General features: G+C 48.3%; 2 protein-coding genes across 8 annotated transcripts in view; one reads left to right on the top strand and one right to left on the bottom strand.

Annotated features, from left to right (window-relative positions):
• WASHC1 (WASH complex subunit 1) overlaps positions 1 to 7,616 on the top strand; it is a 44,448-nt gene extending 36,832 nt beyond the window's left edge. For all 4 annotated transcript variants that reach the window (XM_027680645.1, XM_027680647.1, XM_027680646.1 and 1 more), the window contains exons 5-11: positions 2,656 to 2,792; positions 3,705 to 3,840; positions 4,959 to 5,163; positions 5,640 to 5,804; positions 6,022 to 6,180; positions 6,798 to 6,866; positions 7,381 to 7,616. In XM_027680645.1, coding sequence (XP_027536446.1) covers positions 2,656 to 2,792; positions 3,705 to 3,840; positions 4,959 to 5,163; positions 5,640 to 5,804; positions 6,022 to 6,180; positions 6,798 to 6,866; positions 7,381 to 7,532 — 1,023 coding nt within the window. In that variant the 3' untranslated portion in view covers positions 7,533 to 7,616. The remainder of the gene's footprint in view (positions 1 to 2,655; positions 2,793 to 3,704; positions 3,841 to 4,958; positions 5,164 to 5,639; positions 5,805 to 6,021; positions 6,181 to 6,797; positions 6,867 to 7,380) is intronic.
• An 802-nt stretch (positions 7,617 to 8,418) lies between these two features.
• Positions 8,419 to 25,990, bottom strand: DDX11 (DEAD/H-box helicase 11). Of its 4 annotated transcripts, none has more exons than XM_027680639.1 (26): positions 25,872 to 25,990; positions 25,554 to 25,760; positions 24,967 to 25,053; positions 23,244 to 23,401; positions 22,095 to 22,140; positions 21,458 to 21,565; positions 20,824 to 20,911; positions 20,143 to 20,345; positions 19,431 to 19,583; positions 19,295 to 19,341; positions 18,428 to 18,507; positions 17,094 to 17,138; positions 16,910 to 17,007; positions 16,566 to 16,604; positions 15,964 to 16,087; positions 15,328 to 15,465; positions 14,747 to 14,859; positions 14,063 to 14,135; positions 13,649 to 13,752; positions 12,711 to 12,860; positions 10,714 to 10,782; positions 10,442 to 10,542; positions 9,949 to 10,033; positions 9,266 to 9,341; positions 8,924 to 9,078; positions 8,419 to 8,799 (listed from the first exon to the last, which is right to left on the bottom strand). In XM_027680639.1, the coding sequence occupies exons 1-26, from the start codon at positions 25,935 to 25,937 to the stop codon at positions 8,770 to 8,772; spliced, it is 2,643 nt and encodes an 880-aa protein (XP_027536440.1). In that variant the 5' UTR covers positions 25,938 to 25,990; the 3' UTR covers positions 8,419 to 8,769. The 4 variants fall into 4 exon arrangements, with proteins under 4 accessions (XP_027536440.1, XP_027536441.1, XP_027536442.1 ...); XM_027680640.1 differs by having other exon boundaries at positions 15,328 to 15,462; XM_027680641.1 differs by having other exon boundaries at positions 16,910 to 16,977.
• Between the last annotated feature and the right edge of the window lie 187 nt (positions 25,991 to 26,177).

Below are 26,177 nucleotides of genomic sequence, written 5' to 3'. Positions count from 1 at the left end.
CCCCCTTGGAATTTCTTCTTTCCCTCTCCATCCCAAGCAAGTGAAAACTCAGTCATTGAGTGGGCACTGTTTAGATTGGTAAGGTAAGGATAAGAGTGCCAGAAGCTCAGTCCTTGTGGTAAGCCTGAAAAGCCACTTGCTTTGCACATTGCTGTGGTAGCAGCTGGGCAGGGCTCAGCAGGGAGCTGGCTGCAGCCCTGTGGAGCTTCCCAGGCTCTGTGCCCTGCCTTTGCAGTGGGAGCTGTGTATTGGTGCTGTACCTGCCCCTTGGGAGACTGAAAAATGGGGTGGGAGACATGGTCTACCTGGGCTTCAGAAGAGGTGCAAACAAAGTTACAGACTGCTGCTCGAGTAACCTTACTAGGCTTCAAAAATGTCAGTAACTTGGCATGTTCTTGGGAATTCTGCCTCTCTCAGAGCCCACCATAGGCATAGGGAGGCTAAACCAGATTTTTGCCACTTGCTTATCTTGAAGTGCTTTTCCAGATAGCCTAAGCACTCCCTTGGTATGGGAGAGTGGGATTTGTGGTGTATCACACCAATTCCCTTTGTAATACTGTTGCTTAATTAAACTTCAGAACCAGGGTGACTGTGTATTTTTAACTGTAGGTTCTTTTGGAGAAAAATGCCTGAAAATGCAGTGTCCTTGGCAGTGTGATCCTGCCAGTTGCCAAACTCCAGGCTGGGGTGTTTGAGCATTCAAGCATCCCTCAAGACTTCAGTATATCAAGGTGGCTGAACTTTGGCTTAAGGCCTTAGTCTTCCTATAAGAAAACTACTTTTTAAATGGCTTGTTAACTTCAGGAATTTACAGATGTGGGATAGTATTGACAGTGTGTAGCTGTTCCAAATTTCAAAACAGATCTAGATACTTGAATAAGACTAGCACTTTGATAGCATTTAAATTAAAAGTTTCAGAATAATACTCATGCTTACTGCTTTTATAACTGCCTTAGATGAGGCTTATAAGTAAATGTAAGTAATGGTTGGTTTCTCACTATGCCCTTAAAGTGGCGCACAGACTTCCAGTGGTAACTGAAATCTACAGAGAGAGAATTAAAAAAATATATATATGACTTGAGGGCTAAGTGTGTCTGAACAGTTCTAGCAAAAAAGTCAGTACTCCCTCATGCTTAAAAAATTAAACATTGAGAAACGAATATTAATGATCAAAAGAACTTTTATTTTTGAGTCTCTGCTTCTACAGTCTATAAATAAGAATTTGTATATTTTTGCCTACTTCTGAAAAAAAATACAAGATGTTCATTTCAGTGTATTTTTCACAAGTTGGAACGTGAATTAAATCAAAACCTCCCAGGTCTTATAGCATTTTATAGACTCAGAGCATCATAGAAACTCCTAGTGGATTAACTGAGCTGTGACTAAGCCATTTCTTAGGATTTCTGGCTACCAGATTCAAGACTGAAATTTCAAACAGGACAAACTGCTTGTGTCACTGAGATGTGATCTTAAAACTGAACCAATGGTGGTCTCCATTTCCCCCATACAAAGACAAGGATAGATGATACAGAGAATGGGATGGTGCAGGGATGCTGGAAGTAGTGAGGCTGTAGGAAGCTGTGGGCAGTATTTGAAGTGGTCGTCTTCTGGTGAAGGAAACCACAAGTGTGGCCAGTTATTTAACCTGACAATCTGCTCTGGTTTCTCCTGGTATGAACACTTACCGCCTTGTGACTGCCAGGCTGCTGCTTGCCCCAGTTTGTGAAGAAAGCAGGAGTTGTAAAGGGGCTGAGGTGTGTGAAGGGATCTGAGGTGGTGGTTTTTTCCCTCCCAAACTGTCTCTGGGTTCAGGAACTGATGCCTTTCCTCCCACTAGAGCAAAGAGTGCTGCGGGGGCTGAGCTTCGTCCCCCGGAGCATGTGGCAGTGGGCACTGTCACGCCAGCTGAAACACTGGTCTGATGTGGGATGGCAATTCCTGTGCTCTATAAAAGTCAGGCAGTTCAGATGTAATAAGTCCTTTTCTAAAGGGAGTTCTATATATATTATGCATGAAGTTTTAGAACCGAGACAGAGGAGATTTCAGTTCATTAGAGTTGAAAACTCCTGCAAATCCCTCAGGCTTTGCAAAACCATCTGGCACACGTTCCACCCCGCACACTCTTTTCTGCCTGATCTCTTGCCTAGTGCAGGCACTCTGTTTTTTCCTAATCTCTTTTTCCTTTGCCTTCCCTGCATACCCCAACAGTGGGATCACAGCTCTTAAAACATCAACTGAAGGCAGCAGAGGGGAGGTAATAGAGATGTTTGGGGGACTCTGCCTGCATGAAAATGTGTAGCAGTTGGAGACACTGTAACAAACGCCTTTTAGACTGTTGTGCTTGATCCCTGCCTCTGACTATAGAGCCTGAGTGGTGGCTTTATCTTGGTGGGTCCTTGCCACAGCAACGTGTTCGATATGACCCATCCATGGCACCAAAAGCACGTGCCATGAGTCTGAACTGCCAAGATTTGTGATGAGTGTGGGGTTGCAATGTTGTCCATGTGTTTCCTTGCTCAAAGGGAGGTAGAGAGGAAGCAGTAGGGTTCCCAGACTGTACAGTGCAGCCAGCAGTGTGGGTTGTGGTGGCTGGGGAGAGCTACCTCAGCAGCCATGGTTTTAGTGTCTTACTACCTGTTATCTGTTTTCTTGCAGGAAAAGCTCAAGTATTTCCCCGTGTGCGTGAGCACCAAAATTCACCAGGAGGATGATGCAGAAGAAGGCCTTGGCAGCCTGCCCAGGAACATCAGCTCCCTCAGCTCCCTGCTGCTCTTCAATACCACTGAGAACCTGTGAGAGCTGGAGCAGTGCTGTGCTGCTCGCCTGCCCCTGCTTGTCCTCAGAGGAGCTTTCCCTTCCCCAGGGGTAGCAGTAACTGCTTGCTTTCCTGGGGGTGTTACATATCAGGCTCCTGATAGGACAAGGTTTGCTACATCTGCACTGGCTTCCAGCTAGGAACACTTTCTTCCCCATTCTTTCCCTTGGGTGGAGGGAGTTGTTTTATCTGCACCTGATCTTCTACTCATCTGCATTCAACCCAGTTTTGCACTTCGTGTCCCTGACTTAGTTTTTCCTGTTGTTCCCCTGTAATTTCTCTCCAGCCTTGAGATGAGCTGTCACTCCTATCCTTCTCTGCCCCATGTGCCAGCCTAGGTACTGCTTCTTCTCCTGATGATTCCTTGCAGCATCACTTGACTGCCCTCACTGTTTCAGTGTCTCCACCGCCTCCCTCACTGCAGTTCCCTTTCCCATTACTGGACTTTGCCTTATGGTTCCTCCTTCTGCCCATATTGAAGAGCTTCTTTAAGCCCTTTTAGAGATTTCAGCTGCTGGACCTTCCCTTTCTTCTCCTGAGCCATGGATCATTTTCCCTTTTTGTCTTTCCTCCTGGACCTTGAGTGACAAGTCACTGGTGTCCTGCCACAGGCTGGGTGGTGGAAAGGGGAGAGCTTGGCAATGGTGGCACTGCAGTGGGGTTTGCTTTAGGGTGATTGTGGAGGCTGCACTGGCAGGGTGGGGAGCTGATTGCTTCCTGGTTGTGGAGGGGAAAGGCTGGAAAATGTGGCTAAAAGAAGGAAACTGGAAGGCCCAACCTTTTTGAATGAAGTCAGGAGGTCTCCACCTCCATGGCCTTCTTGGGTACACTTTCTTCTGGCCTTGGCTCTCGAGGTAGTATCACTAAAATACATGTCCTCTACTCTTAGGTACAAGAAGTACGTTTTCCTGGATCCTCTGGCTGGAGCAGTGACCAAGACCCATGTGGCTCTGGAAACAGAGACAGAAGAGAAGCTCTTTGATGCTCCTCTCTCCATCACCAAAAGGGGACAGCTGGACCGACAGGTGAGACGCAGCTGTGGTGATGCAGCTGCTTCCACTTCAGAGGGTTGTGCTCAGCTCTCTGAGAAGAGAGGGCTTCTGTAGGGTGGAGGGCAGGTAGGAGAATGGCCCCTCATGGGGCTGCAGAGTACCTCACTTACCAGAAGGACCTTGCTTGGTTTTGTGCTTGAGGTCCTGGTGTGAGTTTGACGCGAGACAAAACCCTCAGACTTGGCAGGCATTTCTCTCTGTGCTCCATCCTTTGCTGAGTGGTGTGAGAAGAGTAATGTGACACCAGTTCACCTTGCCATGAGACCTCAGGTCTGTAGGGGAGTTTGGAGGATCTATCACTTGATCAGCCTCCTTTGTGATAACTCCTGAGCCTCATGAGGAGTCTGAGGGTGAGGTGCCACTGCTAGCAGGTCCCTGGTGGGAGGTCTGATCCCCATCATTCCTGCTGGGAAGGGGTGCCTGCTGGTGCAAACAGAAGGGCTAGCCAGACTGAGCAAAGGGCTTGTGCTCAGTGCAGACACCCACCCAGTTGCTCAAACATGTGACTGATCTTGTACCTGACACTTTGTTGAAGCCATATCTGGGACATACCAGCTTTGCTGGTGTGTGGTTGAATATGTGGTTTGGAACTGGGAAAAGGAGCCTAGGAGCCATTTGCTCATCACGTTGGACTGGAGGAAATAGTGTATACAGTGAATAAATCCTTTATTCACAGTGCACCTCGCTACTGTTTTCCCTGTGTTAAACAGAAGACCAAGCCCATCTAACCAATTGGTTGGCCTTCTCTCCTGCATCCTAATCTCAAATGGTTCAGGCTCCATCCTCTTCTGGAGGAGAGGGACTGGCTTATGTTGACTGCAACAGTTAGTGCATGAAACCTTCAGAGAAGAAGAGAGTCCACTTGCAAGAAATTAGGAAGAGTCCCTCACTTCCTCCTCCAGGCCTTTTCTAGGCCTGGTCTGCAGGAGGTAGCCTCTGAACACAGAGTTGCAGGGGTAGCTGATGAGTGGCCGCTGTACCAGGGTACACAAGTTCAGCTCTGACTGCCACCCGGAGTGTTCCCTGCAGTGCCCCTGTTTGCTGCAAGTGCACAGTCACTGCCTTATCTTGCTGGTTTGGGTTTCTTTTAGGTAGCTGAAAATTACTTCTATGTGCCAGATCTGGGCCAAGTCCCTGAGATTGATGTGCCATCCTACCTGCCAGACCTGCCTGGCATCGCTGCAGATCTCATGTACAGCGCTGACCTGGGCCCCGGCATTGCACCGTCTGCCCCCAGCAGTGCTATTCCAGAGCTGCCCACCTTCAACACTGAGTTGGTGGAGCCTCTGCAACCAGGTATTTCCAATCCCTGATCCCAAGACCCTGTGAAGGAGGAAGGCAGGGATTGCTAGAAGATGGAGACAAAGCAGAAAGTCCCTTGGTAGAGATTTTAAGATGAATATTGGAGATACCTTTGGCTTGTGCTTAGGACTGAGTGAAAGCTGCAGCTGGCTCAGGCGCTGGCCTGACTTCAGGCCCCTTACCTTGCATGGCTTAGGAGGAGGGACCACAGTGTGCAGGGACTGGCTCCACGTCAGCCTGGTGGGTGCCCTTGGTGAGCGGGATGCAGCTGGGGAAGGGAGTAGGGGAATCTCAGACTCCACCTTGGCCCTGCCTGCTGGTCAGAGATGGTGCACAGGTGGGAGTGCTCTGCTGCACGGCATGTGCTGAGGACTCTGATCATTGCTGCTGTGGCACATGAAGCTCTGAGCTGAAGCTCTCAGCGTGCCATTCTCTGGGATCCTTCAGATACAACTTCTTTCATCTTTCAGATCTTCAAGATGCTGAACTATTGCCACCTCCGCCCCCTCCGCCTCCCCCGCCGCCTCCTGTTGTGCCAACCACTGTGCCTCCTCCGCCGCCCCTGCCCCAGCCCACGGCCCCCTCTGAGCCGGCCCGGACAGCGAGCGAGGAGAGCAGCAACACAGTGCCTGCAGGTAAGGGCTGGGCATCTCCACAGCTTCACCAGCCCCGTCTGACTCTGACTCCTTGGCTTCAGCCTGTGTCCTTGGGTGGTTTCCTGTGCCTTCCCAGCCTTCCAATAGAGCGGGGAGGCTGGCAGGGTATTGGAATAGCCCTTTCTGTTGGAATTTGGCTGGGCCTGTAGCTGATGCACTGACCCGTGTGTGCTGCCTGTCCTTCCTGTCCCTGCAGCTTCTGTCCAGGGAGCCCCAAAGGAGGTGGTGAACCCTTCTACTGGGCGTGCCAGTCTCCTGGAGTCCATCCGCCAGGCCGGTGGCATTGGGAAGGCCAACCTCCGCAGTGTCAAGGAGAGGAAGCTGGAGAAAAAGAAACAGAAGGAACAGGAACAAGGTGCTGAGGCCCTTCAGCAGAACTGCTCTTCCTTGCTCTCTGCTCCAGGCTGGGGAGGTGTGGGACTGGGGGCAGGCGGGCAAGTCAGGAGCACAGTGAACTTAGAGAGCAGAAAGGGGTTCTCTCTCCTCACAGGCCTGTGTAGGTCTCAGGTGTTTCCCATTCTGTGAACTCACTGAACCCCATCTGCCAGGGCATCCATGTTCTTGATGGAGGCACGCTCTGTCTCAGGGCACATGTAGAAGTTTCCCGTGTGCTGCATGGGAGCAGACACACAAATGAAACCCCAGGGCCAAGAGGGTCAAGGCTGAACCAGTCTGAGCACCTTGGCTGAGGTAGCTGGGGAGGGGAGTGATGGAGCTGGTTTGGCAGAATGAGACTGCAAATGCAAAGCCCCTCAAGGAATTCCACTCTTGGATTTCCCCAGAAGATGCCATTACCCTGTGGTGCCTAGTGTTCTCCTGACCTGAAACTGGGCTATAGTTTTGGAGTGTGATACAAGAATAGAGGTTTGGAGTTTTTTTCTTTAATCTGAAGGCAGTATTGCAGGGAAATGCTTTTGCTATAGTGCTTGGTTCAGACTAGTGTTTCTTGACTGACTTATTCTCCTGTTTCAGTGAGAGCTACAGGACAAGGTGGAGATTTGATGTCAGACCTCTTCAATAAACTGGTGCTGAGGCGCAAAGGTACTGTCCTGCAGGGTGGGCTGCTCCTTCCCCCTAGGAAAGAGGGAGAGCATTTCCTGGCACCTCAGTTGTGTCAGCCACAGCTCTAGAAACAGGAAGAGAGAGACTTTCCCTGGCAAGTGTACCACAGTGTGACTGGGAGTGTCTTTAGAGAGGCTGAGCAGAGGAATTTCCACCTGAAGTCCAGCTGGAGGCACTGGAGGAGGTTGTGTGTCTCAGTCAGAGGATGGACTCTGAAAGCCACCTGGACCCTCACCCATGGGGGCACCTGAGTTGCCCAGCCAGGGGCATTTAGGGCCAGGCCATGCCTGAGTGCTGGGCAGAGAACAGCAGGGACTTGCTCAGGTGGAGCTGTACTTAAACGAGCCCTTGGCACAGGACTGTGGCAGCATTGAACATGTTGGCAGCTCTGCTTACCTGGGTGCTGGGAGCATGACTTTCCCCCTTCCCTTTGCTGAGTCTGTGTTCTCTAGTCCCTGGCTGTCACTTACTGGTGATTTTCCTTCCATCACAGGTATTTCAGGGAAAGGGCCAGGAGCCTCTGGGAATGCCGATGCTCCAGGCAGTCCTGCTGGTGCCTTTGCTCGCATGTCGGACTCAATACCACCCCTCCCACCCCCACAGCAGCCCGTGGGTGAGGAGGATGAGGATGACTGGGAGTCATAGATGGGGTCAGTTGAGCATTAGTGTCAATCTGCTGCTGTCTGAAAAATTTAATAAAGTTGAAGGAAGCAGGTCCTTCCACCTTCATTTTGGTAAAAGTGGGAAGTGTCATCAATTAAGGGTGTGGAAAGGGAAAGCCCAGCTGTCCACCCATGGCTGGTGGGGACCAGCCTTACAGCCCAGCACCACCAGCCACAAGCTGGAGGGCACCAGCTGCTAGAAGCAGGTGCCCCCTCTCCCTCTTTCACTGGGGTGAAGGCAGAGCTTGTGCAGGGTTTGTACCCTCTGAAGGGGCAGGAGACTCACAATGGAAGTTTCTCATAGGCAGTTCTTTCTTTCCCTGTGGGGCTAATTAACATACAGGGAGTGGGTAACAGCTCTTGTGTCATAATTATAAGTACTTTCTTCATTGTGAAGAGCCTTGAGAGGTAGCATCCAGCTGCTGAAACTGGGAGAGAGGAAAAGGAAGCTCCTGGGAAGAAACTTCCTCAGGATGACAGAACAAGCTGGGGATGGCTGTGGGATGATGTAGCTGTCCCTGTTGTTATTGCTGCCCTCCAGCACTGACCTATAACCTTGGAAAGAACCCCAAGAATGTTAACCTAAAAAAGTTACTTCAGAAAGAACAGAGTAACCCTGTGCTTAAGCATGATCAAAGGAGAAGTGCTATATTATGGCCATATCTTTATTCCCCTGGAAAGAATAAACCGTTCCTTGAATCTACTGACAGCTTAAAGCTGAGGATAAGAAATGTTACCCATAGCTGCCCTGTGTCTTACCACTCCAGCTGTGTGTTATTCCACAGGACACAAACTAATGGCCTGCTTAGTTTACAATTCCTGTGAAAAGCTCTATGTTGTCATTGACCATCAGGCCTCCTACATGTAGTGGTTGATGGGAAAAAACAGATGTATTCAGTTAAAATAATTATACTCCCCATACTTAATGTTTTGAAAGTATTTAATCAATTTAAATAAAACCTTAACAGCTGTAAACAAATAGAAGCCTGCTGCTACTACCTTCACCTGCCTCAGACCTACAACCAGTTTCCCTCACGGTTATGGTGCTGAAGGCTGTCTCACCATCATAATGCTCAGATACTGAACAGCAAACATCCACAAAGGAGGCAGAATGCAGAGATTTACAAAGTCCATGGTATACAAAAGCAGATTGTGTTGCTTCACCCATTTTTCAGAGGTGTAACTCACAGAGGTGAATACCGTCTGTTCTCTGGGCCACGTCACAAAGCATCCAACTTCCCTCGATGGAACTGGGAACACACAAAACCAGACAGTTTGTCCCTGGCTTTACTCTAAAGTAAAGACTTGAGACAAGTCAAGATGGGCACAATGGGAAACAGTCTGGAGAGCAGTACATGAGATAGAAGTTCTGACCTTTCTTAATTCTGCAAATGCTGATCCAAAGGCAGGTTTCACCTGGGTTCTCTCCCTGATCCACTGTGGCAGTTTGTTAAAGATGGCAGGGCGTGCATATCTGTGGTCCAGGAGCAGGATGCTCGCAAAGTCCTTCTGGTGCCGGATGGCTCTGCCTGTACAGAGCATAAAAACAAAACATGGCCCAGTCAAGTGTTTGTTCTCAGACAAGGAAGCTCATGTTCCCATCATCTCTAAGTACGATTACCCAGACGACTGGGTAATGCTTCCTTTCTCCCACCCTGCTCCTTCAGTGCAGTCACATTTCGTACCCCCCAGCCTGTCCAAGGAAGGATGAATTACCTATCGACTGGTTTACTGCCTTCATGCACAGGTTTTCAATCAGCACTCTGCTAGGTGCCTGGCCAGCAGCTCTGGGCTGGAAAGGAGAAATAGGCAAGTCTGAACATGAGGCAGATGTAAATCAAACTAGGGAGTCTGAATGACAACGTGAGGCAAATGCTTTTACCCCTGCAGAGTGAGCGGGTGGCGAGGCAGACCCCCAAGTGGAGAGCAGGGAGGGACAGAAGAAAGGCTGCAGTCAGAAAACTACGTTGAGCATTCACAAAGAGCCAGCCCATGGTCCCCTAGAAGGCAGAAATCCTGTCCCCAGCTGCTCGGGAACAGCACATCCAGTGAGCAGTAAGAAAGGACAAATGACCCAAGAAAAGTGATCCTGGCGAGCAGCTTCTACCACCCTGCCACCTCCTCTCGGGTAAAGGGTCCTTGCTCCCTTCGGAACTCAGAGTTCCCAGTGAGCCCTGATGGTATTTCCCTCCACTGAGCTTCTTCCCTGTGTTTGGCACCACCTGTTCATGAGCTGCCTGGAGAAGGCTGTGCTCTTGGTACCACATAGACTGGGAAACAACAGCAAGCTCAGAGAAAACAAAACAAAGCCTTCAAAGGCATCTCTTGCATGCCTGTGCTGAGAGAAAAGTTAACCCTATAAAGCAGAAGTGAAACAGGCAGAGGTGTGTCACTGTTACCATTGTTTTGTCAAGCCAAGCCATTTTTTCCTGAAGCTCTGGAGATTTAATGTTGGGGTAAGGCATTCCCACCATGATCACACACCTGCAAGGAAGGGACTGCATTATACTTAATGTCTCATCCTATAGCACTTTGCCAACAGACCGATAAATTAGAGGTCACTGCACCCCCAAAAGACAGCCAGCCCTGATAACCAAAGGTGGTAATAAAGCACAGCAGTCTGACAAGCCTGTTCTGAACAGAGCTGCAGAGGGATTCAGGGTGCCAGAACAAGGGATTATCTAGCACAGCAAGCCTAACTGCATCATTCACAGGAAAAGTAGCCTGGACAAGCAGGTTTAGACCACCCAGCAGACCCTCCTGTTGCTTTAAGCGTCATCTGAGGTCATGTGCTCCCCAGGATTTTCTATCTATGCAAGTACTGACGTGACCATCCTGCTTGGAGTCACCACAAGCCAGAGCTCAGCCCTCAAGAAGGAGCAGTCACCTTACCTTCCCAGGTCATCAGAGAAGTTGATCCCTTCACTCATTTTGCCTCCAACTACAGAAAGCAGCAGGGCCCCTGTCATCTGTCCTCCTGCCTGGCTGCAGCGCTGCAGGAGAGGGACCATCAACTTAAACCAGATTTGGGAAGATTTCTGTGCTTCAGAAACACTCCCTCACCTGAGCTAGAGCCCTCTTGTTAAAGCTGCAGTGCCCTCTTTAGCAGCACTCCCACACCAGTTGGGATGCCACACTCCCACCAGCCTGCCAGCTCAGCTTACCTTTATGCACTTGGCATATTCCACCAGCACCTGCTCCACCTGGTTGGCTTTCTTAGGCTCCTGAAAGATCTGTCACAGGCACAGTGTGTCAGTTGCAACAACAGGAAGCAAACACTTTAAAGAAAGCAAATCATTTCACTCTCACGCCATTAAACAGCATATGGAACTGAGATCAGGGAAAGGCAAATTGCCTGAAAAACCAACTTAACCAGCACCTTTCCCCTCCACCAGGGAAACGCACTGCATGTTCACTTTCCAGCTGGGCTATGAAGGGAGCAGAAGCTGCTCCTGCCCTTCCAACGTTCCCCTTCAGATTTGGCAGACTTGTTTAATTCTGCAAGAAGTTAAAAGTTATCCAAGAGCTGAGAGGCAGGAAAGCAGTGTGCACCTCTTGCACCTATGAATCAAGATCCTCCAGGGTGAGGAGACTTTCCAGCTCCAAGATCTTGGAGGACAGTGACAGGACTGATCAATTTGAATCACTAATTAATTCCAAGTGATAGCTTCACTTGCCCAGTGAATAAATCAGCTTTTTATGCAATGCATAAATAAAGTAATATATCTTTATGTTATTCTTGCATGCCTAATTAGTTACTGAAAGCCCCTGCAGTTAATTAAGCTGTATTTTGATCGATGCTGCACCTTGGCCTAAATCACAAGTTGTTTTCCTAGTAAACAAGAGGTGCAACATCTGTCTTCTCTGTGACAGTGAAGAACCTAAAGGATGTGTCTTTTCTTGGTTGGCAAGAAGTACTATAAAATTTTACCAGTCAAAATCAGTCCTTCAGTAGAAAAATAACTGGCAGTTACAAATATAGGCCCAAACTAACTTATTGAAGAGTAGCTATTTATTCCTTTGATTTAAATTAATTTTCCCTACATTATTTATATACAATCTCAGTGTGAAGTCACCAGAGCCACCTCAGGACTCGAGCCTTCCCCTGCTATGGTTTGGCAGCTGAAAGTCACACTTGCTGCAGTTGTACCGAATTGCCTTGCTAACGCATATCCAATTTGCTGGAGACTGCAAAGGCCAAACAAGAATAAATCAGAGCTGAAAGGCAGAACAAACTGTGTGATGGTGGCACAAAGCCTTGGAGGCACCAGCCAGAGCACTGGGACCCTGACAGGACACACCTGAAAGGCACGAGGAGTAGTAGCTGTACAAACACGTGGAGAAGCCAAAGCATAATGCTTCCACCACAAAAACCTACAGGCAGATCCACGTGCCAGAATGCTGGCACCAAGGCTGTGAAATATCTGGGACTGTGCTCTTCTAATCCACATGGTAAGTTATTTAGCTTTTGGTAGACAGAAGTCACAGTCAGGGTATACGTAACTTTTTCACCCCCCTGGCATGTGATCAAAGATCCCTGCACCTCACCCTGAACTGCTTGATCTTCAATACGCCTGATCTTCAAATACTTGTGAAAAGTCATTGCAAAGATTTTTATATTTGCAGTGATCTCCCTCTTAGATGTGTTTCATCACTCCTTTGGCAGGAGTCAGCACTGTTGGTCTTCCACTTCTCATCTGTGTTACAGCTACCAGGAAGCAAACCACCATTTTTCCTATGAACTGCAGTGTGGCCCCACTCTGCCTAGCCCTTGGTTGTGCTGGTCTGTGCTCAAAGGACACACTGAGCCTGGGAAAAACAAATTCCCTGTAAGAGCTCAATCTGAACAGCCTCCCCAGCCACACAGGAACAAGCCTGCTGGTGATGGGAAGCGAAGACTGTCTCCCCCCATGGCCACTACACAGACCGTGCACTTAAAGAACGTCTGGCTGCATTTCAGTCTAATTTAGATCCCAGCTCAGTGATCAGCCACCTGGGAAGTACCATTTATTTGTAACTGGAGGGATTAGCCAGATAAGCATCCTCTCTGCTCTACTGTGCAGGGTATGAGAACAACTTGAAGAGAGAGGCCTGTAGTGCATATGTAATTGATTTTTGAAACCTCCATGTAAAGTACCAACTGCCCCGGCTGCACAATCACCTTCTTCTTAGTTGCCAGGCGGGTGAGCAGCCCTGTCTTCTCCCAGTGTGCATACACCTGCTTCTCATATTCATAGGAGGGGAAGAAGCACACCACACCTCCTGGAATCACGTTGCACAGGTTGCAGAGGATCCGACCTGTCTCATCCATCTGCAAGAGAGATAAGAGCATATTGCAGCTGGCAGGAGCTCCAGCTAATGCTGCTCCAGTTCTGTGCTCAATCCCAGGATCACACTTTCCCTGTGACGTGCCTTAGGGGAGGAAAAAATGTGGGAAATATGCCAAGTCTAAGAGAACTCTCTAGGGGAGCTGAGCATCACAAAGAAGTTCTTCACTGATCGGCCTTTTTCCCTAACCTGGGGTTTCTGTTAGTGCTGTGGAGCACTGGTCACTCAGGAAAGGAGGGTTTGCCTCAGTAGATGGGAGCTGTCACACCAGAATAGATGCTGAGAGCTAGTTAGCACATCTGGTGGAGATTCAGCAGGGGCAGAGCAGACTTACTGTCTGGCCTTGGGTGTTTACTGGCCTGCCACAGGAAGAAGATAGAAGTGCCAAAACACCTGCTGCTGCCCCCGTGGTTTGGGCTGCATTTTGCAGGGCTGCCCTGCTCCACTGTCACTGAGCCCTTCAAACTGTGACACACGGTCAGAAACCTCCTCCTGATGCCCAGCACACAACTGCAGGATCTCCGTACAGCCAAACAGAAGTTGCTGTATAACTCATCTCCAAAAGCTACCTCTGAGGAAGCAGCTCAAAATCCCTTTTGCTATTGCTCTTTCTCAATCACCTGGCAACACACCTGCCCCAAATCTTATGGATTTCCCTTGCTGTGGCTTTTGGTCAGCCCACCTTTCAAACAGAGAGCGTACTGTCCTATGAAACATAAGCATGTGAAGCAAAAAAGGGATCCAAAGGAAGGGAACAAAGGGCAGACTGACCATCTGGGGCAGGTCTCTTGTCTGGTAGGTGAATTCCAGCTGCTGGTTGGAAGGACCATTGCAGAGGATTATGGGTAAGATGTTTTCTGGAGGAATCACATGTCCTGGAGCCAAAAACAAGTAGTGAGAGTCAACATCACTGCTGTTGGCACAAACCCCACGAGCTGAAGAGCTTTACCTGCATGACAGAGGCAAATGTTTTCCTGGCTAAGCCAAAGTGCTTAAGTCACTCAGCTGCTCTACTTCCATTCCCTGAGCCCCTAGGAAGAAGGCATGGCACACTGCCTGCCAGTACTGGCACTGAGGAAGCTCAGAGTGGAAGGGAACTTGCACACCTTTGCCTGACAAAACTGCACCAAAGGCAGACTGCAGCACTTGCAGCTGATGATCCCCCCGCCAGCCTGGCACACTCACCACAAGAGAACTCCACGACACGTGCAGGGTCCACACCAGCACAGGACAGCAGCTGCTCTCGGAAATCAGCCACCTACGAACCACAAGCCACATGTAAAGTACCAGTGGCCCAAAAGACACCACACCAGAGGCACCTGTACTGCTCCTCGAGCACCAGTGTCGAGGGAGCGTCGGCCAGATCCCTCCGGGATGAGCACATCGGGGACAGGGAATGCCGAACACAGACAGCCCCCAGCCCAGCCCGTGCTCCCGGCCCGCCGGAGAAGCGGCAGCGCCCCCTGCCCGCGCACATCGGGACTGATTTTCCTGAATCCCTACGGGATGGTCCCTGTGGGCTCCATGTCCCCTGCAGAAGGACAGATGGTATCACAAAGTCCTCCAACTGCTACCCATGCTGGTTCCAAACTACCAAGAGCTCGGCCTGTATCGTCTTGAGGACAAGAAAGGCTGACGAGGGCAATCCTGCCCTTGCACCCACATCTTTATCCATAAATAGGCAGTGACACCTCATGCAGGGAACCCATACCAGGGAGATAGAAGGGCAGGTAGGAGAGGTATTTTCCCACACACATCACGGGGACCAAGAAGAGCAGCACATTCCAGTGGGGCTTAGCTGCTCTCTTGCCATGCCTGATTGCAGACAGCACCTCCTGAGATCCCAGTACAGCACCCTGATTTCCTCACCGGCTGCATGGTGCCTCCAGCAATGATTACAGCACGGCATTCTTCCACCACCTTGGCAAAGTGGACAGCTGGATTCAGCAGGAGGAATTTGAGACTGCTCTGACCAACTGTGCCTTGGAAAAGGAGAGAAGGAGCATCAGGAGTTAGCTGTGGGTACACACACACAGGGATATATAAACGATTCTCCCCTGTGCCCTGGGCACTCTGGCAGGTCCTCACTTCTCAAAGCAAGGACTTGCTATTCAACGCTGACAGAGGCAGCAATGCCAACCTGGAAGTTACCTTCTGCTTCCTAATCTCCCTGGAGCTGTAGAAGAGGTGCAGTAAATTGCAGGATGAAAACTAACATCCAAAGTGGGAGCAGAGATCTGCAAACCCTGGCCCCAATGCCCTTAGTTAAGAATTCCTTTGGGGTCATGAGCATCCTCAGACAGACCCAGCCTGCCAGCCTGCATCACATATGGCACAGAAATATTGTTGCAGGCTCCTCCCAGACTCCAGATCTCCTCCCTCACTGCCAGTGAAGCACCCTGCTTGTGACTGACTCATGCCACCTCTCCCCAGCTCGCCTTTTCCAGTACCTTGTCTGTTGAGAATGACTCTGCCATCTTGGTTTGCATTTGTGAGGGCTGACAGAAATCCTTCAATCTGCATCAGTGGAGAGGCAGCTCGGAGCTGGTCGTTCTCACCCTCCACAGGAGGGCTCTGGGGGGTACCTGCTGGCCCAAAAAGAAAAGGAGAGGCAGGCAATTTAGGCCATACTTCTAAAGAGAGGGATTAAACATGAAGTGTGTTCTATAGAAACATGACACCTGGTCTACATGTGCAGGCAGAGAAAAAAGACCCAGAAAAGGGGAAAATCTGAATTCTGTCTCATTGCTAAGAAAGAAAAAAAAAAGATCTGTTTTTTGTGGTCGGCACCACTAAGCAGAGCTACACACAGTAGCTCTGGACCCGGAGCTAGCAGGTCACAGCAGTGCAAAGCTTGAGTGTGTGCAGTGTGAATATGGACTCACATCATCATTCAGGTTGGAAGGGACCTCAGGAGACCTTCTAATCAAATGTATAGTTGCCTAGGTCAACTTGTTAAAAAACACCTATGCAGGACACCTCCTGCAGTCTCTCATTCTTCAAATCTGCCTCCCACCTTTCCTCATGCAGATTGATGGAGGTTCCACATCCCCACTGTGCCCGAAGGGGAGGATGTCTGAACTCACCCTCCTTATCAGATCCCTGCTGAAGGGTCAGGAGAAAGTTCTGCAAACCAGCCATCTTCTGGTTCTCCTTGTTGTTTTTCACAGCTGCGGCAGGGCCTCCATATCGCTCCACAAACCCAAAAAGCTGCCAAACAAAAGGCACATACACTAAGATACCAACAGTAGGAATCAGACAAGATAAAAGCAGGTTTGCTGGTCTGCCACAGATAAAGTTCCTTAGTAGGTGTTCACAAACCAGCCTGATTAGAATCTATCAGCACAGCCCAGAGCTTCCACTACCTTCCTACAGCTACTGAATCAAAACCAAAACAAGTCTCTGATGCTTGTTCCTTCAGCACAAGTCTACCCAGCTGGCAGGTTTGAGGCCAAGCATCACAGAATTAGCACCCACTGGAATACCATCGTACACAACATTGTATGTTTCTTTGCTGGAAAAGCAAAAGTTAATCTGCACATATAGTGCTTTTTGCAGGAATCATTTTGTTTGCAGAGCAGGGTGGAGAAGACAGGCTCCCATCCCAGCTGCTGCATCTTCCACTTCACATTCCACATATGAAACAGCATTGGAACACTGCTGACCATAAAACCTCGGGGGCAAGTACCTTCCTGCTGATGAGGCTCTTCTCACAGTAACGCTGAACCTGTTGGAGGAAGACAGAAAAATGAACTGGCAGTCAGTATCTCTTCTCCCATCCTGCTGTCCTTGATTCCTGACCAGCTTCTGCACTTGTACATGCTTAATCACTTGCTTCCCTCTACTCCAAGAGCACCTATCCAGCCTCAGTGCACTTTTACCCAGACTGCAGCAGAAGAGACCTCTACACTGGGGAGATGGGGAGAATCTGCCATGTGGGCCTTGGCTCTGCTTCCAACTCTCACACGCACTCCCCAACAACCTCGAACAAGTCACCACCACCTGTGCCTCAGCAGACAACATTTGCATTACCTTGAAGAGGTTTATATTGTCAATCTGGCTTTGAAATAGAAAGTCATTGATGGATTTTAGCACTGTCCCTGAAAGAAAAGGGGGAAAAGGAGAAAAAACTTTATTAGTGCTGGGCCTGCAGCCCCTTACTGCCCACACCCACAGACTGACAGCTGCACACACCAGGCATTCCCTCCAGTCTTACCTGTTTGGGAAACTGTCTGACAGCCAGGATTCTGATTCACATTACCTGTAAAACATGAAACCAATTCAAGGAAGGCTTTCAATGGGTCTGTCTCAAAATTAAGCAAGAAACTAACGATTAAGCTGATAGGTACACTGCACCATGACAAAACGCAAGAAATAACTACACCTCTGCAAAATGTAGCTATACAGACAAAACATCAGCTCCCACTCAGTTTTAATTTGCCCTGCAGTGTAGCCCTACACTGTAGGACAAGCGTGCTGCAGCATCCTAAGAAGCACCACCTACATTCCTTCTGTGGTAGGAAGCAGCAGGTAGGGTGGGTGCTCAGAAGTGCTCACACACTGTGTAGTCATCATGCTGCAAAGGTAAAGGGACAGGGACTGCAATGCATCCTTCCTCAATGCAGCAGCAGGGAGCTGGGAGGCACAGAGGCTGGCAGGTGATTGGGAAGAGGGGAAAACCTGAGGACACCTCCATGCCCAGACCCCAACAACCAGAACAGGATTAACTGCTGCCACTCGCTGCGTTTTATGTCCTAGTGTTTAACATCCACCTCACATCCCACATTTGCAGCCTCAGTCATGAAGCTGCACAGAGGCTGCATTTTCTAATGAAAGCACTTCACTGAGTGTGGGGAAGAGAAGAGTGGCAGGACAGAGCAGGAAGAGAAGTAACATCTGAGAGAAAGGCAGAGAGCATCACCAGCCCCCTGCCCCAAAGGGCTGCATTTCTCCAGGGCATAGAAGAAGGTCTTCATGAACTTAGGACAGGCTCTCCCCTCAAGACACGCTGAGGTCCAGCAAGCAAATTATTAGAGAAAAAGAGCTCTGTGAATTCCTGTGGATCTAAAATCACAGCAAAATGGTAATTTTTTCGCAAAGGAAAGGCACCACTCAAGAAAGATTCATTCTGCAGAGGCATGCTGACACGTGTAGAGGCCTGGCTACCAGATGACCCAGGAGATTTATGCCACACAGCTCTTGTGCTGCACTGTCATACATCTGCTGTATTGCTCACTTGGAATCTTAGACCATCCCCACGCAAGTCAGATCTGAAAACCACATAGAAAGAGAAGAAAACTGCCTCTACAACTTAAAATGTCATCTGCTGATCTTCAGCTAATGAAACAAAGAGAAGGGGTCAAATAGACACCAGTCAACTTCCCCACCTTACAAACCAGTCTAAGAAATAAAATTACTGGCTTCTGAACCTATACGTGAGCAACACTTCCCCACAGTCTCTGCCGAGTGGGAAAGGGAACAGTGTCCTGAAGAAGCACTAACTAGCTCAGAGTCCATCAGTATCCCTGGATGTAGAACTGGTTTCCTTACCTCCCAGCATGGCCACAAACCGCTCCAGTAAATACAGGATCTGCTTAATGTACATCAAGTTCTTTGCCTTCAAACGTTTCCTATGAAAAATGAGACGCATATTAGGCCCCAAAACAACTTCAGGCAGTAAAACAAGCAGCTCAGCTGCAGAAACAAGTACCTGAACTCTTCTTCATTTTGGAGAGACAGGAACCAAGAATGATTTCTCCCAGGCTCACTCTCCCTATTTGTGACAGGGCATAGTCCTCTGGACATCCTGCCCAAGGTCACCTCAATACACTCACCCTCATATCCCACTCTGTTCCTACCACTGCCCTTCTCCTCACACATTAGTTACAGTTTGTTATTACAGTGGCAGTGATGCCTCAAGTCCCTGTTGCAATAATGCTCTACAAATTCGAAGTTATTCAAAGCACTGAGCACAATAACCAACCACTGAAGGGATGACAAGATGCAGAGCCAAAACCCACATACAGCTTCCTCCTCCTCAGAGCTTACTGCCTCTACCATAATGCCAATCAGCACATGAAAGACTAAGGTCCAGGAGAGACATAAAAGACTGAATCTTTTAAAACTCTGCATCACAAAGTAGAAGCGACTAGAGGGAGATATTTGGAAAGGAACAGAGTATAAGGGAAAGCCATAATCCTCAGGGTATCCCCTTCTCACTGCTTAATACCAGCCCCAGGAGTCTGACTTAGACAGATTCTAGACAAAAATAATGAAGCAAGGGCCTTTTCATCTGCAGAACTATTAATGCAGTAACTTTCCACCAGGGAAAAGCAAGAAAGACTCTGCAGCCATGGGACAAGCCATGGCATCCACACTGCCTGCCACTGCTGTGCAGTTTTGCCCCAAGATCCTCACCTGTATCGCTCCATGTACTGGGACAGCTGGGAGTGGGCACAGCAAAGCTGCACAAACAGAAAGAAGGAGCTGTTGTTACCAAGGAGTGAAGAAAGGGCAGTCTGCTGGATGCAGAGCTCCCTCTCCATTGACTCACCTGAGAGCCGCTGACCTCCGCACTGTGGATACAGGTGATGGTGTCTATGAGGTTGTGGGCCTCGTCAATGATTACGACCTGGTCCTTCAGCTTGATCCCAGCAGCGCTTCTGGTAGGCTCATGCAAGAGCATCTGGTAAGGCAGCACCACCAACTACAGGAGAAGCACACACTGCCCTGATTCCAGCTCTCATCCTTGCAGACTTACGGCACTCCCCAACCACTCATTAAAGGCCCGTCTCAGAGGGCCTCGCAGAGTTCAGCCAAGTGACTTATTATGGGAAAGGCAGGAAGAGAGACAGGAGCACATGCTTGAGAGGGCCACTGGGATGTAAGCTGAAGAGAAATGATTATGCTACAATTGCATATCGGCTCAGGTTACCTTCCAAATCTCCTCTGGAGCACTGAAAGCACGTCTTGTGAGAGAGAACCAAGCAAGGAAGAAGAGCTAAGAGCACACCCATGTGTCTGTATTGCCTCACAGTTACTGAACCTTTCAAATACTTCAGAATGCTGAGATATACTCACAGCCTCCTTATTAACTTCTGATGGGAATTCTCATTTTCCTTTGCTTTCTCAGCAAAACTACAGCTGACAGAAACACAGCCTGTTTACAGACTCCCACATTATTGAGCAACAGCACTGAAGGGAGCAGGCAACTGGTTTATTTTTAGAGCGTCTGGCATTAATTCTGCTAAAACTGTACACCTTACCTGAGCAGCAGGAATGGCATATCGACTCCCATAGTATGGGCAGGCTTTGGTTTCCCTTCCCAAAGACACCAACTGCTCAATATCCTTCACTTCCACTAGAACTTCATCGCGGAGAAACTGCATTTGTTCATAGGAATAAAATGGGCACACGGCACGGCTCACACGTCTCTTCTTCCCTTCATTCTCTTCATCGCTCTTCTTTTCTAGCAGCAGAAATCACAAGAAAGCCATGAGCGACACACAACAGCCTAAAACAACCACGATGCAGAACTTCATGGATTTCAAAGCAAGCTCTGTCATGTATTTTTCACCTATCACTTATTTAAAAATTATTCAGCTTTAACATTTCCATCTCCACAGTGAACACTACTCTTGCCAGTTAGATTTAGCCACGTGACATTTTCCAACATTTCTAGTGTGGAGTTAACAAACGCAAGTACCCTTCCGTACCAGAACTCCTGACCAACTTAACACACTGAGAAAATACATCCAGATCTCAGCATCCTAGCATGGAGATCAAGAAAAGTAAAAGTGCTGGGGATCTCTAGCTCTGCTCCTCCAACTTGTCATTTCCAAGCTCCTAACACTCTCTTTCCAGAACTGATTGGCAGTGCCCACTGTCTCCAGGTTCTTAAAGCAGCTTTATCAGTAAGTGCTTCCCCAGGCTGAAAGTCTTCCTACCATGTTTGTTCTTTTGCATCTCCATGCAGCGGTCGTTGATGAGCTGGAGAGCACCCAAGCGTCGCACCTCCTCATTCACACAGAGGTTCTGGGATGTGCAAAGAGAGGAAGAGGAAGGGGGTCAACTCTGAACTGAGAGCCCCATGCTCTCATTGCTTCTTTAAAGCAATCTTAGGCCAGATTCCAAAATGGAAAAGTCTACCAGTCACACAGTGTGCATACTAACTGCTACAAACATGCTCGAAACCCATAAAAACTTAGCAAGGAGAAAAAAATTAAGAAAGGTGCACTGAGAGGGCTCACTGCTACACCATTGCTTCTAAAAAATGCTGCCAGACGTACTAGTAAGAGGAGTGCCTTCTCAGTGACTCAGACATCTGTAATATTCCACATCAGGAAAGGTAAAACAGACCCTTGCATTTACATCAAAGGGTAAATGACCAAAAGAGAGTTCACAGAAGAATCTACATCACACAGATCTGTGCTGAGTCCCACGACTGCTTTAGTTTTCCAGTGGGAGACTCAGTCAATCCCCGAGGTGCCTTCTGTGGCACCAGATCCACATACCTCCTCACAAAGCCTTTCACACTAGGTTAACATGCCCTCTGGGTCCCTGGAGAACAACACCACATACCTGCCTGGATCCCAGGGAGACCAGACGCGTGTCTTTGCCAAAAGGACTTTTCTGCACCTCGCGCACAAACTGAGAGAGCTGGGAGTGAGTGCGGCTGCAGTAGTAAATCTGCAGCAAGAGAGAACAAAGGGAAGACAAGAAGAACATGGAAGCCAATCCCCTACCTACAACCAATCCTGCAAGGATGCAGCCAAGCACTTCAACAAGGTTCACCTTGCTCAAGCCTTCAAAAACACAAGTTTGAGTGCCACAACTGTTGAGGCTAAAAGCCCCATCTTTGTTTTCTCCTATGCATTTGTCTTTGTTTCCATTTAATTTTCCAACATCTCTATAAAAACAAGGACTCACCATTGGAGAGTAATAAAATGCTATTTATTATTGCAGTGTGCTTTTACAGCAAGACACAGCAAAAATTAAGCAGTGCTAGCAGAGCAAGTTGCTTAGGCAGCCAGTGTAGTCCAGAAGGAGATGAGCACAGCAGAACTAGTTGTCACTATCAACAAACTTGGCAGTTCTTGTGTGTTAGTTCCTAAACCCTTCTGTACCACATGACTGTTGGAAAGGTGCAAGGAAGCCATAATTCTGCTCACTCCTACACTATTTTATGAAATGTCACTACTTACTTTCCTCATCTCACCTTAGTCACATGCTCCTCTTCCAAATCATCATCATCTTCTTCCAGCCTAAGAAAGAGAAAGCTCAAACAGTTCCCTTTCAGCAGATCAGTGGCAGTAAGAATCAAATTATGCTCTACTACAAGAGAGAGGTCTCAAAAGAGAGAGCTGGTTAAGTCACCTCAAAAAAAGCCTCAGATCTTAACCCAGGTGGTAAAAGAAAAATCAACTTTTTAAGAAAAGTGTAAGCGCACACAATCGAGCTTTGCTCTTTAAAAGGAAAATGTCTTTAGGGCTCTGCCTTTTGCAAATTCAAGAGGTTTTTTTCTTTTGATTCTGGGGCTTCTAAACCCCAGGCATAAGCTAATCACTGCTATACCATTCTTTGGTGAGCTTATTTTTCTATTTATTTGTGTAAAGCTTTCCCTGTAGAGGCAATTTACCACCCTCCAGCTATTGCATAAAGAAAAGCTTCAGGAAAGCCCTCAGCTGCCACAGAGTTCCTCAAAGGCAACAGCAGTTTAATGTTTGATAAACTACATATAAATGAAGGAGTTAAGTGTTTTTCAATTTCTAAGGCAGAAGGATCTGTCTAGATACTAATTAGTAAATTTGTATTTTAAACACATTTGACTTTTTGTGCTGAAGTATGACTTCTGGCTTTCGGCATAAACCAAATGTATGAGAGAGAAAAGTATGCATGAGATTTTCATGTTGAAGCTCTGTCTTTGGAAATGTGAATGTCTCTCCCTTTAGAGTATCAAAAGATGCCAGTGCTAATCTGCAGGACTGACAGCTTCCTCTGATGTCCTGAGTTTCATTATGCTTTTCCAATGCAAGGAACTTAATCTCGAGTCATTCGCTCAGCATCCAGAGGCACTTTTTGGGAAACTGGGCATGGTTAAAGGCAGGACACTGCCAAGCATTTTAAGATGCACTTTCTCAGAAAGCATTTCAGGTCACTCTGATCAATCTAAGAAAAGCTTAAAAAAACAAACAACCAATTAAACAAAACCCCAGAACAACCACTACCTTACACAGTCTGAAAAGATGAGAAACTCTTTTGAATAAAATCTGCACCATTACAGGTGACATCTCTTTAATCCAAGCAAGCCGAAAACTATACAGAAAATGTTTCTTTGGCATGGAACCCCCTCAGTCCCTGTCCTTACCCAGATACCACTTTCTTTTCTTCATCACTCTCATATTCAGCAAGAATCAGCTCCTCCTCATTGTGATCCAGCTGGTCCAGAACATCTGCTCCAGCTTCCTGTGACAGAGCCTCCTTGCTGAGTTGAAGAAGGCGCTTTGTCTCCTCCTCCTCGGATCTCTGAGAGGAACACAGGAGTGCAGTATTTCTCATATAAAAAGAGAGGCAGCACAAGCATCACTTTATGGCACAGACAGGTCAGAAGACAGCAGTCCCTCACACACAGCACAGGGAATGACTTGCTGGGTAAACCCGCAGCAGGACAAGCACGTGCACCAAAGGGGTCTGAAGCTGTTCAGCCCCACAGAATGCAGCTGTTACCAACAATCAAAGACTTGCCCACACAGACAGTTACAAAAGGGAAACATAAAGAAACTTCTATGCCAAAGGTCTGCTGAACTAATAGATCCTCAATGAAACATTCATGTAAGTATTAGTTGCTTAAAGTGGCCCAAATCTGCCTGAGAAAAAAAGTGCGTAAATAAACCCAAGCAAACATATAAGGATATAATCAAACACTCCATGTACACTTAATTCAAAACTAGGATTAACTCAGCATCTGTTTTAGAACACAGAGCACAAGACTTCTCTTGCTGCTTTTTTCTCCAGTTATGTGATTGTTATTCTAACACAGGTCTAGCCTTCAACAAAAATTGCATTAAGCTGTTGAAGAACAGTTTCTTGGTTAACTTTGTGTCCTGATAAAGTTTGTTTTTCAATCTGAAAACCGTATCTTCCAATGTCAGGGAGTGTTTTATTACCATGGCATTATAAAGAAATGCAGTTGGTAAGCCATACACAGAAGATTAATTGCTTTTCCAAATCTCTATAATATTTCTCTCATCTACTTTCTTGCTTTTTATCATGCTTCTCATTTCACAGGCTCTTCATCCTCTTAAAAAAGACAAGGTCTTTGTTCCACTTCTTTTTTATTTGCCATTCTTCGCTATTTCTGTCACATCCCTTTGACAGGAGTTGACCAAAACATTACACAACACTTGAGATGGAGCACACTAGAAACTAACAGCCTGGCAGCCTCATAAATCTGCCTATTTGGGGACTTGAAATGTGTATTTCTGGGAAGTTCCACTTGTACCATCAAAAACCTCTCAGAGCTAAGAGTACTGAGGCCAGTTCATTAATCTAAATTACAGAAAAATATATCTGAGAACATTTTGCATGCAGAAAAGAAACATTTCTGAACAACACAATCATGTTTACTGTGGAAGTAAACAAAACAATTGTTCCCTAGTGGTGACTGAAGTACAACCAACACCTGACCTGGCTTCCTTTGGGTGGTATTCTGTTCCCATGACCATAAATTTAATGACAGTTTTTATTCCAGAAGTACAGAGAGCTCATACATGCTCATAAAACAGAGAGCTTTCAAAAAAAAATCTAAGTATTAAAACTTTTAAAGAGAAGCAGAGGGCCAGAGGTCATCAAAACACACATCATTTCCACCCACACACAAACACACCCAGAGGAAACTACTGATGCACAAATTGTTTTTCACATCTGTACTTCTAAAAGAAAATCTAACCAAAAATTTTGGATGGCAAATTTCAGCATCTGAATACAAAAAGCTCCTCAGAAAGGCAGGGTGAAGTTAAAGACATAAACAAGTATGAACAAAACTCAATGTAACCAAAACAGAAAGTTCTAATCTCTGTGGAATAACTCACCTTCCTCTTTGCTGCATATTTTAACTGCACGTTATTGCGAATTTTCTCGAGACGATCTTCTCGCTTTTTCCTCCTGATCTGCTCTTCCTACAATAAAGGGAGAGGGAAGTGTATTTAGTCCTCAACCCTTGGTATCACTAAGCTCTGGGTGTAGAGAAAAATTAACATTGAAATTGTTAGTACACAGTCCTGTTCTCCTCGAGCACCTACTGCGTGTTGCTCTGTTCAAAGCAATATTGTTTCCTGTCTTAAGCAACCCGCAGGGCAATGCCTCATCCCTCCTCATGGAAACAAAGTCCTGTGACAGACAGACCACCACCAAATTTGCCTCACGTGTTTTTCCACTCATCAGCCGGGATACAGTAACAGTTTGCCCGGAGGCTGTGGAGTCTCCTTCCCTGAAGGTATTAAAAAGCCGTCTGGACACAATCCTGCTCCAGGGGCTCTGGAGCCGGGAGGCTGGTCCAGATGGACCAGCGGTGGTCCCCTCCAGTGGTCCCCTCCAGCCCCAGCCATTCTGTGATACCAGCCTTCCCAATCCCTTCCTCGTTATCTCACCCATCCCCTACAGACGAGCGTTTCCCAACCTTTAGCCTGTCCACCTTGTCCCGCTCCTCCTTCCTCTGCACGAACGCCGTCACCCAGTCCGGTTCCCCGGCCGCGTCGGTGCTTCCTGCGTGTCCCGGCTCCGCCGGGCTCAGCCCCTCCAGGAGCCGCGCCTCCTCCTGCCGCTTCTTCTCCTCCAAGTCCCGGAGCCACGAGAGGGCCCCGCAGATGAGGCTCAGGGACTTTCCCTGCCGTGGGAAGCCAACAGGGTGAGGGAGCGCTGCTGTCACAGACATAGACCCCCGCCACCCCGCAGCCGTGCCCCGCCGGGCACAGCCCCGGCCCCCGCCCCGCCTCACCGTGCCCGTGGGGCTCTCGAAGATGCCGACCCGGCCGGCCTCCAGCGCGCCGTACAGCGCCTCCATGAACTGCTCCTGGATGCGGTACGGCGTGTATGGGAACGGGAACCGGCCGCACGCAGGGCCCGCTGCCGCCGCCGCCCCGCTCTCCATCCCTCCCTCCATCCTGCTCTCCATCCCGCTCCGTTCGAACCGGGCGCCGGAGCCGCTCCCGCCCCTTCCCGTGACGCGCAGGAAGGACCGCACAGCCCGCGGGGCCGCCCCGTCCTCCCTCCCCCGCTCCCATCGCGCTGCCCGAGGATCCCG

This window comes from Neopelma chrysocephalum, unplaced genomic scaffold, assembly GCF_003984885.1.
Source record: "Neopelma chrysocephalum unplaced genomic scaffold, ASM398488v2 Primary Assembly neopelma1_59, whole genome shotgun sequence".
Lineage (NCBI taxonomy): Eukaryota > Metazoa > Chordata > Aves > Passeriformes > Pipridae > Neopelma > Neopelma chrysocephalum.
Note: the sequence above shows the minus strand (reverse complement) of the source record. Positions and strands in the feature narration are given on the sequence as shown.